General features: G+C 61.8%; 1 protein-coding gene across 2 annotated transcripts in view; it reads left to right on the plus strand.

The window, feature by feature from the left end:
* Positions 1–10,497, plus strand: part of PHACTR3 (phosphatase and actin regulator 3) — a 100,349-nt gene extending 89,852 nt beyond the window's left edge. For both annotated transcript variants that reach the window (XM_037500999.2, XM_054698534.1), the window contains exons 9-13: positions 2,414–2,469; positions 5,424–5,485; positions 6,270–6,410; positions 8,566–8,642; positions 10,289–10,497. In XM_037500999.2, coding sequence (XP_037356896.1) covers positions 2,414–2,469; positions 5,424–5,485; positions 6,270–6,410; positions 8,566–8,642; positions 10,289–10,304 — 352 coding nt within the window. In that variant the 3' untranslated portion in view covers positions 10,305–10,497. The remainder of the gene's footprint in view (positions 1–2,413; positions 2,470–5,423; positions 5,486–6,269; positions 6,411–8,565; positions 8,643–10,288) is intronic.
* Positions 10,498–14,757: the final 4,260 nt, after the last annotated feature.

A 14,757-nucleotide genomic window follows, 5' to 3' on the forward strand; every position in this document is an offset into this window, starting at 1 on the left:
AGCTCACTCTGGGGGCCACAGGTCGGGGGGAGCACAGCATCCCGCACCGTCGGGGCTCTGCCCCCAGCCCGCCCTCCAGTCCCTTTGGCCTCAGCCCTGCGTCCCTGCGGGCGCCCCCTGCTGGCAGCCAAGGCTCAGCTCTGCCTGTGCGAGGGAGGGTGTGTGGGGGCAGCCGTGTGGGCCGGGTGTGTCCCGTGGGTGGGAGGGAGCACGCCCACGTGAGCTCGTGTCCGTGTCCTCGTGTCCAGGTGAGCGTGTCTGAGACACTCAGTGACCGGCTGGTCCAAGGAAGCTCGGAGGAGGGGCACGGAGGAGAGGCTGTGCCCTCAGATCTATGTGGACAGGGTGTGGGCAAGACCTGGGGCTGGAGGCGGCCCAAGGAAGCCGGCCTCTCTCCTCCTGCCAACCCGCAGCAGGGACGCGGCCCTCGGCCCCTACAGGCGGCACCACCCACAGGGCCTCTCCTGCCACCAAGGATGCGCATGGACACCACCCCCTGGGGCCTGAGTGGGGTTGGCAGGGGGCGGGGCCTCCCCAGATGGGCAGGCACGTGGACCCGGCGCTGAGGCCTGGCTGCCGCTGCCCCAGCCCGCAGTGGAGGTCCCTCAGGTGTCTACCAGCCCCATAAGCTCCCTAGCCCTGCTCCCCGGCGCTGCAGCGCCCACCCCACTCGCCCCGCCCCAAGACCACTTGGACTTCCCCGAGAGCTGCCTGCCGGCACTGCCCACTGCATCCCTAATGGGAAGCCGCCTGGCCTCGCCTCCTGTCCAGCACGGGGACAGAGGTGGCGCCTCCCCATGGCCGACCCCTCCTCCCCTCAGGTCTCAGCAGACCCAGTAGGTCATGGCAGCGACCTGGTGCCCATGGGCAGATGCTGTAGGAGGAGACTGTGCCACACGCACGGTGGAATACTACTCAGCGGTTAAAAAGATGGCATTGTACCTTTTGGCACAAAATGGGTGCATCTGGAGGTGACGCTCAGCAAAATGAGTCAGAGTCGGAGGCCACATGGGTTTGCCTGCGGGGCGGGAAGAGCTAAGAGGACGCCCAGCCAGCGGGAGTCAGCGGGACTCTGCCCAGGGCGGCTCCCAGAGGCCACCGAGAGGGGATGGGGCGCGGCTCCTGCCCTGGTGGAAGGAGCCTTGTGCACGTGTGGAGGCGTGAGGTCCCCAGATGTAGAGCTACATGAACAACTAACAAATGAATAAAAGCTGAAAAGTTCACTGGGAGAGAATCTGTAAACACAGAGCAGAAGGAAATGCGCCTAAATGCCCGGCTGGCTCCGCAGGTGGTGCAGGAGCCGGTCAGCCTCGCTCTGGGGTCATCCCCAAGGCTTGTCTGCCTCCTCCCTGGGCTGTGAGCCTCCCGGGTGCTGCCACCCCTTCCCGGGCTGGGCGCTGTCCCAGCACTTCCCACAGTCCTTGCCTGCGTGAGTGGCCGCGTGGCCTGTGGGCATTTTGACCAGGAACGTCACCTGGGGACATGCTGGGGACAGATCGGTGCCCCAGGGGCCCAGGCCTGGAGCTGCCAGGGGCGGGTTCAGGTCTCCCAGATGTGGGAGGGTGGGGGGCCAGCCAGGAGCCCCGGGGCAGCCTGGAGGGAGCGCAGAGCCCAGACCCGCTCTGTGCTGGGACGGGTATAAGTAGCAGACGAGCCTTTCTGGGGGCAGCGCCTTCACCGGGCCAGTGTCAGGGCCCAGGGTCCCGGTTGACCCGCAGGAGCCGCGGGACCGGGAGGGGGAAGGTGCTAGCTGGGCGCCCAGGGGCATCATTTGCTGAGAACATAATTGGGGCTGGCTGTGCCCGCCCCTCTGACAAGCCTTTTATCCGTGTGTGTATTTGCGTCCCGCGCATCCTGCACTGTCTCGGAGAAGCCCTTTGAAAGGAAGGAACCGCGGGGCTCCTGCTGGGTGCGGAGGCGGGGCGCTGGCTCTGGGGAGATCCCTCCTCTTGAGCGGCTCCCTCCGGAGCCCCAGAGAGAGAGAGGCGGGGCTCCGCTCCACTCCCCTCTGCTGGCGCCCAGCAGGTGCCCGCCCAGCAGGCAGGAGGCTGTGGCCAGGCGCTGCCCATCCCGCTGGGCTGGGGGCAGGAGACGGATTCTGCCATCGGGGACCCTGCGTGCTGACATCCCCCCGGGGCACAGCCTACTGAGGGGTGGACCCTGCGGCGGGGCTGAGCCATGGAGGCGGGCACAAGCCCCCGGGGGCCAGGATGGACCCCCGAGCAGCTCCAGGACTGAGGCTGCTCTGCTCCAGCCTGCGGGCGTGACTCGGTCGTGCTGGGGAAGGATCCGCCCGAGGACCCCTCGCTGGGGTCGGGGTGGGGCCCGATCTCTGGGCTCCCAGCGTGACCCGGACCCGCGTGTGCAGCCCCGCGGCCATGGTGCAGAATGTGATCCTGGTGTTTTTCCGCAGACGGCTCAGCCAGAGACCTGCGGTGGAGGAGCTGGAGAGGAGGAATATCTTGAAACGTGAGTACCCTGTCCCCCGTGCCCCCCACGCCCCCCGTCCTCCGTCCCCCGCCTCCTGCGCATGGGACTGTGGCGGGAATGCAGGTCCCCCTTGCTCCCTCTGCCCAAGCCTCCCTGCTCCCCGAGAGTCAGGGCAGCTGAGGAGTTCTGAGGGTGACCCCCCCAAAGGAAAGTTGATGCCCCCAGAAATTGCCTCTTTTGACATGAAAAAGCAGGCTCGCTGGCACCGCCCGCCGTGTGTGCCCGCCAGGGAAATTGATCCTTGAGCCCCGAGAACTAAGGGAAGTGGGTCCAGGGCCTGGGGCATCTGCGTGTCCAGCGCAGCGGGTGTCCCTGGGCCTCCAGCAGGTGTGGGGGGGCGGGTCACGGCACAGGCCCCAGGTAGCTGTCCCCATCCCAGCTGGGGGCCCCTGCCTGGGCCTGTGGCACCTCTGCGGCAGCTGCTCGAGGGCGGGGGACCCCCCAACACCTCCCTGTGCAGGGAGTTGGGGGTGTGGCTCTCTGTTGAACGAGGGCACCCCCAACACAGAGCACCCCTTGTGTCTCACTGATGATTCCGGGGCTAAAACCTCCATGAGTGTTTCCCGAGCTCTGTCTGGGCAGCTGGTTTTAGTTGTTGGCTTTTCACTCTCTGAAGTCACGGCCTTCCACGGCCCAGGGTTTCACGGGTTCTCAGTCCCCGCTTTCTGGGTGAGCGCAGTGGACAGGAGGGCGCCCCCTTCCTCAGGACGTGCCTGCAGGGTGCCTGGCCCAGCCGGGCTGCTGGGAGCAGGAGCCGTCGGGTCCACGCCCTCTTGGCCTTCACGGGCTGCCGAGACGGTCCCCTCCTGTGAGGCGGCCGCCCGGCCCGGGCCTGAGGCTGAGAACTCGGCTCACGTTTCAGCCGAGGCGAGCGTGAGCGGGGCCTGTGTCCGAGCAGGCGGGGTCCGGGGGGAATAAGCCCCGGTGGGGGGGACAAGCCCCAGGGGGTGCTTGAACCGGGGGCCGATCGTGTCCATCCCCGGGGACCCACGTGCTCAGCGTCCACCCCCTCAGTTGCCTCCTCTAGGTCGCCGCTGCCCGGAGGCCGTGGACGGCTCACGGGGTGGGGACCCCCTGCCCCCAGGGGCCCCCACTGCGGCTTTAGCGGCTCAGTCTCAGCAGGTGGAATTACAGGCTGAGGGTAGGACGGGGTCTGGGGAGCGGCGCTGGCGAGCGGTGGCCGGAAGCGACCGTGACCGCACTCGCTTCCCGGGGGGACGGGACGGCAGTGCCTGGGCCGGCCGCGTGGCCGCCGGGCCGTCAGGTGGGCCGTGGCGCGGAGGCTTCTCAAGCGCCAAGTGTGTGGCGGGTGGCGGCGCCTCCGTCCTGGGCGTCTGGGCGTCCTGGGGCACCTGCGGCCCAGCCCTCTGCGGGCCTGACCGGCGGGCGGCGCTCTCAACAGCACGGCGCCCTTCGGCGGGGAGCCCGTGGCTGGGGTGCGGGTGTGCAGGACGCTTGGGACGTCTCCCCTCCGCCCTCCCCACACGGTCCTGAGGCTGCTCTGCTGTCCCTGCGGCGCCGTCGGGGAAGGAAGGCCCGGGGCGAGGTGGCAGCCCGGCCAGGGAGACGTGGCGAGCGGCTGGCGCTGAGGGGCACCCCGCTGGCCCGGCCCCCGTGTCCATGTGCTCACGCTGCTTCAGCAGCAAGAAGACCCTTCTCCTCTCCAGACCCCTCGCGAGTGCCCAGCCCCTGGCGCTATTCCTGGAAGATGCGATCGGAGACCCCTTGTTTTGCACAAGGCACAGGGCTCTGGGCCTGGGGAGAAGGGCCCCCCGCGGCCATGGCTAAGTCAGGCTTGGAGAGAACCCTGGGCTTAGGCAATCAGGAAGGACTTCTTGGAGGCGGTGTCCCAGGCCCCGGACCCCTTCAAAGATCGGCTTCCCGAACCTGCAGCGCCGGTCGCGAAGGATGCCGACATCGTTGACGGTTTAAAAAAGGAAAGGTCTGGTTTTGTTTCGGCTTTTCGCTCACGTGGAGGCTGTTCTTGGGACGGCCCGTGGCCCGTTTTTAGAAACGTGACCGAGCCTTTCATGTCATCCCTTAAATTCCCCGCGGCCGGCCTTGGCTGCCGTCGTCGGTTTCTCTCATGGTATCGTCGGGTTTCTCGTCGGCGCCTGAAACGGCGGCTTCTCTCCTCAGAGGCCCGGTGCCAAGCGAATCTTCCTTCTTAAAACAAACGCGGAATCACAGCGGCTGCGTGTGACCCGCACTCGGGCACTTGCAGTGACGCCCGCAGTAGAGCAGAGAACGCGGCCTCGTGCCGGCGAGCGGTTTCCCTGTCGGGGCCGGGGCGCGGGCGGGACCCCGTCAGGTCAGGGGCTTTATGAAGCCACAGAGCCTGCCAGAAACAGCGCAGCCGTCTCCGCACCCCAGGGCTGCACCTGCCGGGCCTCCGGGCCTCCGCTGCTGTCCCCCGCCCCGGGCAGGTGGAGCGGCGGGGTGTCAGGGCGCCGCGGGCTGGGGTGAGGGCTCTGGTGCGCTTCCCTCCCGGACACACTGCGCGTCGGCCCCGGGAGCAGGTGATGCAGGGGTGGGAAGGGGGTGCCCCTTTGCGCGTGGGGTGGCCTGGGCGCGTGCAGGGACCACCTGTTACTAGGCGGACCCACATGCACCCGGAGCCACTTGGCCCATCTGTCCCGGCGTGAGGTGTGCGCGAGCGTGAAGTGTGAGTGAGCGTGAAGTGTGAGCAAGCGTGAGGTGTGGGTGAACATGAGGTGTGAGCGAGGCAGGTCGCCCGACCCGGGGAGCACGAGGGGCGCAGGGAGAGACCTGCTCCTCGTCCTCCTGCCGTGCTCCCGTCCCGACTGGAGCCACGGGCTCCGAGACCCAGGCTGGGGCGGCCAAGCCCCCGGGCCACGCGTGCGGCGACGGGCCCAGCCCGCGGTCGGGCAGGACGCCTCACCTGCTTGGTTTTCTGTTCTGATCGTTGACAGAGAGGAACGACCAGACCGAGCAGGAAGAACGACGAGAAATCAAGCAGAGGTTGACGCGGAAGGTACCGCCCCTTGTCACTTAGGCATGGCTTCCGGCGGGGGGGTTGGGGGGCTCCCACAGCCCTCGGGCAGCTGTGCGGACGGCGCTGCCATCGCCGCGACCCACAGGGCATGCTGGGCCCTCACCAGGCTCAGGGAGGGTGCGCGGCACTGCCAGGCTTCGGAAGGGCGCTGGCAAGAGGGCCTGGCCCTGCCCAGCCCTGGGCTGCCCGGAAGCCGGGGTGGACCAGGCAGTCTCCTCATTGACTTGGATCCCCCCAGGCTGCCTGGGAAGAGTCCCTGGATCTGGGGGCCCAGGGCCACCTTCAGCTGGCCTCGCGGCTTCCAGCGCAGAGACTGTATCGGCCTCCAGGGTTTGCGGGTTGGGACGCGAGTCGTTAAACTTCCCTCTGGCCTGCTCAGGGGCGCGTCCATAAGCTGCCCTGCCTGCACCCCGGGGGCTGTGGCGGTGCCCCTTCTCCGCCGGCTCCTCCTGGTCATCCGCAAAGCCTGTCCCGCTTGGAGCTGTGGGGATGCGCCAGCCTCCCTGAGCCCGCCGGGGCGCACGGCCTCCCCGGCAGCTGCTCCTTCGGGGAAGCCCATGTGGTGACGATGGAGAAGCCACAGCCGCTGCTCTGCGCCCCTTCCTGGCGCCTGCGCTGGGCTGTGCGGGCTGGGGGTGTGAGCCCCGAAGCCACGAGCGCGGGGGGCCGGGAGACGCCAGCCTCTGGCCCCGTCTCGGGCCGCGGAGCCCACCTGCGCTGGTGGAGACGCGCCTTGTCCTCACCCCAAGCCCTTCTGTTTCAGCTCAACCAGAGACCCACCGTGGATGAGCTCAGAGACAGGAAGATCCTGATCCGATTCAGCGACTACGTGGAAGTGGCCAAGGCGCAGGACTACGACCGGCGGGCGGACAAGCCCTGGACCAGGCTGTCGGCGGCAGACAAGGTACTGGCGCGCCGGGGCGGACGGCAGCCGGGCAGAGCGGGGGCGCCTGCCGGGGGCTGGCCTGGTCGGGTGATCGGCTCAGCGTGAGGCTGAGGTTTGGCCAGTGGGCAGCTGCTTCGTGGCAGGACCTTGGCACTGTCTGGAGACGTTTGTGGTTGGGGCGACTGGGGTGTCGCTGGCATCTGTCGCGGAGACCAGGGACCTGCTGGGCCTCTCTGTGTGCAGGCCAGACGCCCTCAGCGGGGATCCTGCCCCGGGTGTGGGGATGCGGGAGCCGAGTGCCCCGGGGCTCAAGCCAGCAGCACAGAGACGCGATGTCGGGGCTCAGGCGCAGGAGCCACAGGGCTGCCGGGAGGAGAGGGTCAGACCTGGGGGCCTGGAGAGGCAGGGAGAGAGCGGGGGGTGGGCCCAGGCTTCCCTGTGCAGCTACTCTGCGTCCTACTGGACCAGCTGCAGGGCCACGCGGCCACCAGGCAGTCCCGGGGGAGGATCCGCGCACCTCTGAGTGCTCGGCTTGGAGAGCTCTGGTGGGGTCAGGTCTCGCCCACGGTCAGTCGGGTCTTGTCCACGGTCGGTCAGTTCTTGTTCTTGGTCATTTGGGTCAGGTCCTGTCCACGGTTGACCTGGTCAGGTCTTGTCCATGGTCGGTTGGTTCTTGTTCTTGGTCAGTCGGGTCGGGTCTCGTCCACGGTCGGTCGGGTCTCGTCCACAGTCGGGTCTTGTCCACGATTGGTCAGTTCTTGTTCTTGGTCATTTGGGTCAGGTCCTGTCCACGGTTGGCCTGGTCGGGTCTTGTCCATGGTCGGTTGGTTCTTGTTCTTGGTCAGTCGGGTCGGGTCTCGTCCATGGTCGGTCGGGTCTCGTCCACAGTCGGGTCTTGTCCACGATTGGTCAGTTCTCGTTCTTGGTCATTTGGGTCAGGTCCTGTCCACGGTTGGCTTGGTCAGGTCTTGTCCATGGTCGGTTGGTTCTCGTTCTCAGTCGGGTCGGGTCTCGTCCACGATCTGTCAGGTCTCGTCCACAGTCACTCGGGTCTTGTCCACAGTCGGTTCTTGTTCTCGGTCAGTTGGGTCAGGGCAGGTCCTGTCCACGGTCAGTCGGATCTTGTCCACAGTCGGTCAGTTCTTGTTTTTGGTCGTTTGGGTCAGGTCCTGTCCACGGTTGGCTTGGTCAGGTCTTGTCCATGGTTGGTTGGTTCTCGTTCTCGGTCAGTCGGGTCAGGTCTCGACCATGGTCGGTCAGGTCTCGTCCACGGTCTGTCCAGTCAGATCTCATCCACGTTCTGTCAGGTCTCGTCCACAGTCAGTCGGGTCTTGTCCACGGTTGGTCGGTTCTCGTTCTCAGTCATTCGGGTCAGGTCAGGTCCTGTCCACGGTCGGTCCGGTCAAGTCTCGTCCATGGTCGGTCCGGTCAAGTCTCGTCCACGGTTGGTCAGTTCTTGTTCTCGGTCAGTTGGGTCAGGTCAGGTCCTGTCCATGGTTGCTCCGGTCAGGTCTCGTCCACGGTTGGTCAGTTCTTGTTCTCGGTCAGTTGGGTCAGGTCAGGTCCTGTCCATGGTTGCTCCGGTCAGGTCTCGTCCACAGTCAGTCGGGTCTTGTCCATGGTCAGTCGGATCTCATCCATGGTTGGATGTTACCGCCCGGCAGGGTGTAACCCCAGGGGTCTCTCTGCGGAGTTCCATGCCATACGGTCCTGCCTCTGGTGACTTTCTGGGCTCTCAAATTCTCCAGAAAGAGGAGCTGGACATCCGGTCGCCCACGAGCGGGCTGGCGTTGCCGTGTCCTCACTCTTCGTGTGCCGAGTGTGAGGGAGAGGAGCGGCCCTGGGCAGGTGGTGTACCTGGGGGTGCAGGTGCGCGGCTGGACCAGCTCGACGGTGACCCGCATGTGCGTGCTCAGGGGTGATGATGGTGGCGGGGGGCGCGTCTCCGGGCAGACCTGTTTGAGTGGGGGGTGCCACTCCCCTGAAAGTCTCGACTGAACTCTGCAGGAGCCTGGGATGCCGTTTACTCTGCGCCGGGGAGGGGCTCTTAGTGCAGCCAAAACCCGGGAGTCGGCAGTTGTCGGGAACGGTGGTTCCCCGGAGGTTCCCCCCATGTCCCACCCGCGCGCTGTTGCTGATGTCGTGGAAAACAACGTGTTTGTTAAAATTCCAGGCGGCCATCCGCAAGGAGCTCAATGAATACAAAAGTAACGAGATGGAGGTGCACGCGTCCAGCAAGCACTTGACAAGGTCAGATTTCAGTCTGTTTCCCGCCACCAACCGGGTCTTCAGGCCAGAAAAGCGCCAGCAGAGCTCCGTGTCCAGGACGGCGCCGTCGCCTCTGCGGAGCACTGTGCTGGCGGCGCCTCCCGGGAGCCCTGGCGCGGCCCCGCTGGGCTGCGTGTGCGGCTGATGCTGATTTACGGAAACCCGCCTCCGCGCCCCGGGCCGTGCATTTAGCTTCTGTGATGCTCAGAGCTTGCCGCGTTTCTAGACCTTCCTGAGTCCACGTCTAGGATCGCGCTGCAGTCTGTCCCTCTCGACCTCACATTCTCTCTCACTTAAACCTTAAACCTGGGTTAAGTGGACTGGAGGTCACGTAAACCTCCGCATCTCACAAGCCAATGCTCCCCCCAAAGCTCCCCCATAGCTCAGCACATTTGTTTCCTCAGCAGCTGTTTGGGTCCCCACTGTGCCCGCGTGCCCACTGCATGCCTGTGCCCCCAGGAACGCGGGGTGAATGAGGCGCAGGAGGCCCGTCCTCGCGAGCTGCCTCTGGGGGATGCCGCAGCCCTTCTGTCCCCAGAGACAGCCTGTCCCGGCGCCAGGGTCTCAGCTGCCCCGGAGCCCACGCGGGCTTGCTGGCGTGGAGTGGGGCCACATGTCTCTGCTCGGGGCCCTGGCAGGGCCCACGAGGAGTGGCCGCTTGACATCCTCACGCACCCGGCCTCACGGGAGGGACGGTGGTGGCGGCCCAAAGCGGCCGTCCTTCCTCACGGCTCGCTAGGCCCCGAGGTGCTCAAGCTCAGGAAGCAGGGGACGCCCTGTCAGTGCCGGCGCCCGGCCTAGCACGGAGGGCCGTTTGCACCGCGGCCTCCACAGCTGTCACGTAAAAGGCCGGCTCCGCGGGCCCAGAGAGCCGTGAGCAGAGAGCAGCTCCCTGCGCAGCTTCGGGGGCGCATCAGCGGGGAGAGGGAGCTTGGAAGGTCCCCCCCCCGACGGCAAAGTGCGGGCAGGACGGGGTCATGCGCTGTAGGGGTGTCCCGTCACTCGGGAAGGGAGCGAGCTCGGGTACAACGTCCAAAATGCCTCGTGAGGCCAGCGCTGTCCGCAACGGCCGGGAGCCCCCCACTCCGCGCGGGGCGCCCGACTCCACCCCGCGGCTCGCCCAGGGCCTCCCTGCGCCGCCTCCGAGCCCGGCGGCCTCCTGAGGAGACACAATTCCAAGAGTGATCCCGAAACGTGGCCCTCGGGGCAGCGATAGGTTCTCGCCCCGCAGTGGGCCAGGTCGCGTCAGCTTCCACAGCTCGGAACACTTTGGCTCTAACGTGTAACCCAGCGCAGTCCCCTCGCCGGGGCCTCCCGTCGTCCCCTCACTGACTCCCAAACCCACCCCGGGCCTCGCGGGGGCTGGGCGGCCTGGCTCCTCGCCCGGGTCCCGGGTCGGTCCGGGGCTCCCGCCTCCGCACCGGGCTCCAGGCGGGCTTGGGTCGTCGGCAGGTTGGGGTCGAGAGGGGCCCCACGGGGGAGCCCCCCGAGGCTTTAACCCCGGCAGGGCCACCTTCCGCCTGCCACGTCGCGCCCCTCGGCAGCCTCTCAGCGGCGAGCAGTTTGCGTGTGGGCTCGGCCCCGCCCCAGACACCGTCCCCGCAGCCGCTGTCTCTTGTGCTTTCCAGGTTCCACAGGCCATAGCGATTTTCTTCTGAGAAGAATTTGTGTTTAATTTTTGATACCAACACTGAACACTCATCAGGGAACTTTCCTGAAGTTCAGCTCAAGACGACCTGCCGTGTGCGAGAGGAGCAGGTCCCACCCCCAGGTGACATCTCGGGGCCCACGCGGAGAAGCCAGAGGACGCCCCCCCTCCGGGCGCGCGGCGCGGGGACTGCCGGGGGCGGCGGCGGCCCGGGGACTCCCGCGGGGCCACGCGCCCGCCCTGGTGGGTGTCGGGGCGTCCCCGCCGAGGGGCCCCGCGGCCCTCCAGGCCTCCACGCGAGGGCAGGGACGCAGGGCCACGTTGAAAAGACATTTTTATTCTGATCACAGTTCATTTGAAAACCCTTTAAGTTCACGTTACACGAAATGATTTCCTGTATTATACTTTCTCTTTTTTTATATAATGTCTAACAAATACAGCTGCAGCATTTTGATTCCTGTTAATTTGTCCCTTGATTAAATGACGACTCACTGCAGGACATCCGCCCGGGCCTCGCACTTTCTTGGCTTGTGACGAGGCCGTGGCGGAGCAGGGCCAGGAGGCAAGTCTGGGTGTAAGATCTCAGCCCCAGCACACGCGGGGGTTCTGGCTTTGGGGGTTTCGCGGACGGGGGCATGTGGTCGCGCCCTGGACAGTCATTACCCTTCCGAGTCACCGTGCCCGTGAGTAACCAACTGAGAAGCAACTTGTTGAAAAATTCTCTCAAGATGGAAACAGCGGCCTCTCCCAGGGCATGTTTCAGTTCACGTTCGCAGACACGATCGACAGCTCCCCGCGAGACGGCAGCTCAGAGGCTGTGCAGGGAGAAGGAAAAGGCGTTTGCCTTGGCACGAAGGTAAAAATTCACCTTGGCACAAAGGGGACACGTTCCCTCAATGCCCCTGAAGGTTCTTTTCGCCCTGCCCGGGGAGCCCGCCCCTCCCAGTGCCCGGGACGCGGCTCCTCAGGGCCGGCAGAGCAGCCAGGGGCCGGGTCCCCGTAGGAAGGCCCGCGAGCCCGATGCCCACGCCACGCCGCTGGCGGCAGACGCGAGACGGGGCCGGGCGCGGGCCGTCCCAGCACAGGGAGCCGCCGGCGTCCCGGCCACACCTGGCCGCCCGGCTCGCCGTACCCTCCCCGGCCTGCTCTCGGACGGTGGGGTCGGGCGCCACGGAAGCGGCTGGACCCGTGGGGTGGTGCTGCCTCCTAAAGGACCGTGGCCGCTCCCGCCGGCCAGACCCCGCTAGCTGGACTGGCCGTGGCCGCACGGCGGACACACCCTGGCATCCCTTACTGCCGCGTGGCCCTCGTCGGCCCTTGACTCCTCCGGGCCGCGGGGTGTCCTCGTCCCTGAACCGAGATGGTGCCCGCACGCCTGTGGGCGGAAAGGCAGCTCCTTCAGCCAGGCGTCCCTGCGGGTGCGCGCGCCAGCTCGTCCTGCTCCGGGGGCCATCTCCAGCTCTTTTCCTGTTTGAAGCCATATATTAGCAGCTCCCTCTTTTATGTTTTATTCAGTTTTAAATATGAATTGGAGCAAATATGGAAAACCGAGCTCCCAGTCTCCCCCGCAGAGCTGCTCCACGCACTAAGGTGGAGAAAGTGCCGGCTTTCCGGGAGCCCCGGCCCCGCAGCAGAGGGTGGGGATTGCTTGGACCCGCGGTGCGATGGCGAGGCCCCCGGTGACAGGTGGCCTCGTGGATGGGACACGTTCAGGTTCTTTTCCCAACTAACATCCTGCAACTAGTGAGAAAGTTAGAAATGAAGAGAAAGTGCAGGAAGCCCAAAGGAGGGTGTTGTTGGCCCAGACTAGAGGATTCTAAGATCTCGTACGAGCAGAGGATGCTTCCACCGTGAGCAAACTCTTTAGCAATAACATCTAACTTACACCACTGCATTTTCATTCACCATAAAAGCCTCGCTAAACTGCATTTCCATATTTCATGTTCTTTTCGGGTCTTGTGGCAGTTAAGAGAAAAACTAAAACTTGGGGTGCACGTATTCTGCATTACCTGGAGTGCGACTGGGCACCTCAAACCCCCATCATACTTCGTTGGAGGGAAAAAAATTGAAAATTCGTAAATTACATGATACTGAAGATATACATGTTTATAAATTTACATGTTTCATAAATGTGGAAGAGCTTTATATACTTAAGAGTATAAAGACTTTGGGGGAAAAACCTCTTATTCAATAGTCATCACAGTATCTGAATTTTCAGAATTTTTCACTACTAGTATGAGGTTTTTGTGCTTTGATTTTACAAGTTATTCTTATTTTCACAAAACAAAATATGATTACTAAAATAACACTATTAAGACATTAAAGAATTGTCTTTAAGGAATTTAAAGCATTTTTTAAAAAATCTTGGCGATTTTGAGAATATCAAATCACTTCTAGAAGAACCTATTAAATTTTAAGCCAGTCTGATAAGAGGACTAGTATGATTAAAGTACCTTTTTTGTATTTAAAGGGACTTTGAAATTCTGTGATTTTTGACCATTGGACTATTTTAAGAAAACACCAGAATGCCTAGCGCCGAGAGGGCCACCTTGTGGGGAGGCGTGGTAATGACAAGCCCGAGCTTACTGCTCTCCTCCGGGTCCGGGTTTCAAGCCCCGTGGCCCCAGTTCCTCAACAGCAAATTCAAGCAGAGAGATGCAAAGTTCTAATGGTGCTGTTCCAAGTGCTGCTTATGCCCAGTTACCCAGTTTTGTTTTTCATATGAAAGAAACAGAAGCTGTGCGAAAGCAAGTGAACATGTTTAAAGTCAAGCTGAACATACGAAAATGTCTTGAAACAAGTAAGGTTTTCTATGAACTTATTGCCAGCACTAGGACCATGTCGCGCGTGCAAGTCTAGACAAAAGTGTTTGTTAGAATGAGTGATGGGAAGCTGCCAATGATCAGGTCCAGGAGAACAAAGATATTTTGTGTTCAGGATAAAGAACCTTGGCGCGGGAAGTGTAGGGACTCTGGATGTGGAAACGTGCTCAGAACGGTTGGAGCTGGAAACATGGCTGCTGTTCACGCGTGTCTTCACTTTCTAAATGCAACTGAGCCCCCTTTTCAGAGATGTGCATCCCCTGCACAAGTATGCCCTGAGCGGGGCCCACCCAGCCCCTCCCCAGAGTGCCTCTGGGCTTTAGAGCTGACTCCCCGTGGGGCACAGGTTGGGAACCACCAGCATCCTGTCCCAGCTTTTACATTCCAACGTGTAACAGGCTTCCTTGTTGCTGTTACTTCCTGGTAAGTTACTTTACTCAGTTCTGCTTCAGTTGCTTACGCATAGCGTTTACGATTCCCTGCATGCCGACCCATTTCAGCTCTTAGCTATGTCAGGGGACCTTGCCATGAGTATTATGTACAACTGTGACTGGGCAGACTGTTAATAGGGGTTGGTGACTGGCAGGCCAGCGGACTCAGCAACTGTGGCACTTCACACCAGGAGCCGAGGGCAGCTGCACGCCTTGCCGCTGTTGGCTGCCATCTGAGTGTGGGATCCAGTCAGTGCTAGATGAGACACAAGGTCTCCTCCCCGCTGACAGCACCTGCTGGCCGCACGCTGTCGGGACTGGGGGCACTGAGGTCCATACAGGTGAGCACATAAGCTTCTGCTCTGCTACACTAATGCTGCAAATTTTTCTCTTTCATGTTCTTTCCCATGAGATCTTCTGGAAAAAGTTACCACTTCACAGCTCAATTTAATTAAGGAAGTCTGGTACACCTACATGAACATAGTGGTAAATTCAATCCAGGTAAGAAGTGTAAGTCATTAGCCGCAATGATTATTTAATGTGTCTAAAATAGAGAAATCAAGGAGCTTTACCTAAATGAGTTAATTAGCATAATCATTAGCTTCTGCTAGTACAAAACTGATTTAAATCACTGGTTAAATAGTAAGATAACAGGAATTATTTTATAATAGAGAATGGAGATCTGATCTGTAAAATTTTCTTCTAAACTAGGGGTCTTGCAGACTGTAGCGCACACACCAAACCTAGCCTGCCAGTCCCACCTGCCTCTTGATGGCCCGTCAGGTAAGGATGGCTTTTACATTTGTAAATGGTTACGTCTGACATGATTATGGAAGGACCAACATTATAGTCTCAAAATTATCTTGCAGCCCACAAAGCCTGAAACATTTACTGCTTTAAGGTAGTTTGCCAACTCCCTTAAAATTTAAAAAAAATTATATTGTAGAAAGGTTAAAAACTACACAGAACTCAGCTAAATTGTTTCTAAGCTTAAAAGTTTTTAGCATCAGACCTATTTCAAATTCCAACTCTCATTGTAAACTCATACTAGTAAGTTATTTGACTTGTAGAAAATGCACATCTAATTAGGTAAATAATAAAGGTGATATGGATATTAAAGCCGTTTCATTAGTATGGCAACTCACTGCACAAACCAGTTATACAAAGTTCAAGATAGTACAACACAGAGATCTCAT

This window comes from Talpa occidentalis, unplaced genomic scaffold (assembly GCF_014898055.3).
Source record: "Talpa occidentalis isolate TD23 unplaced genomic scaffold, MPIMG_talOcc4v2.1 talOcc4.10, whole genome shotgun sequence".
NCBI classification, from domain to species: Eukaryota; Metazoa; Chordata; class Mammalia; order Eulipotyphla; family Talpidae; genus Talpa; species Talpa occidentalis.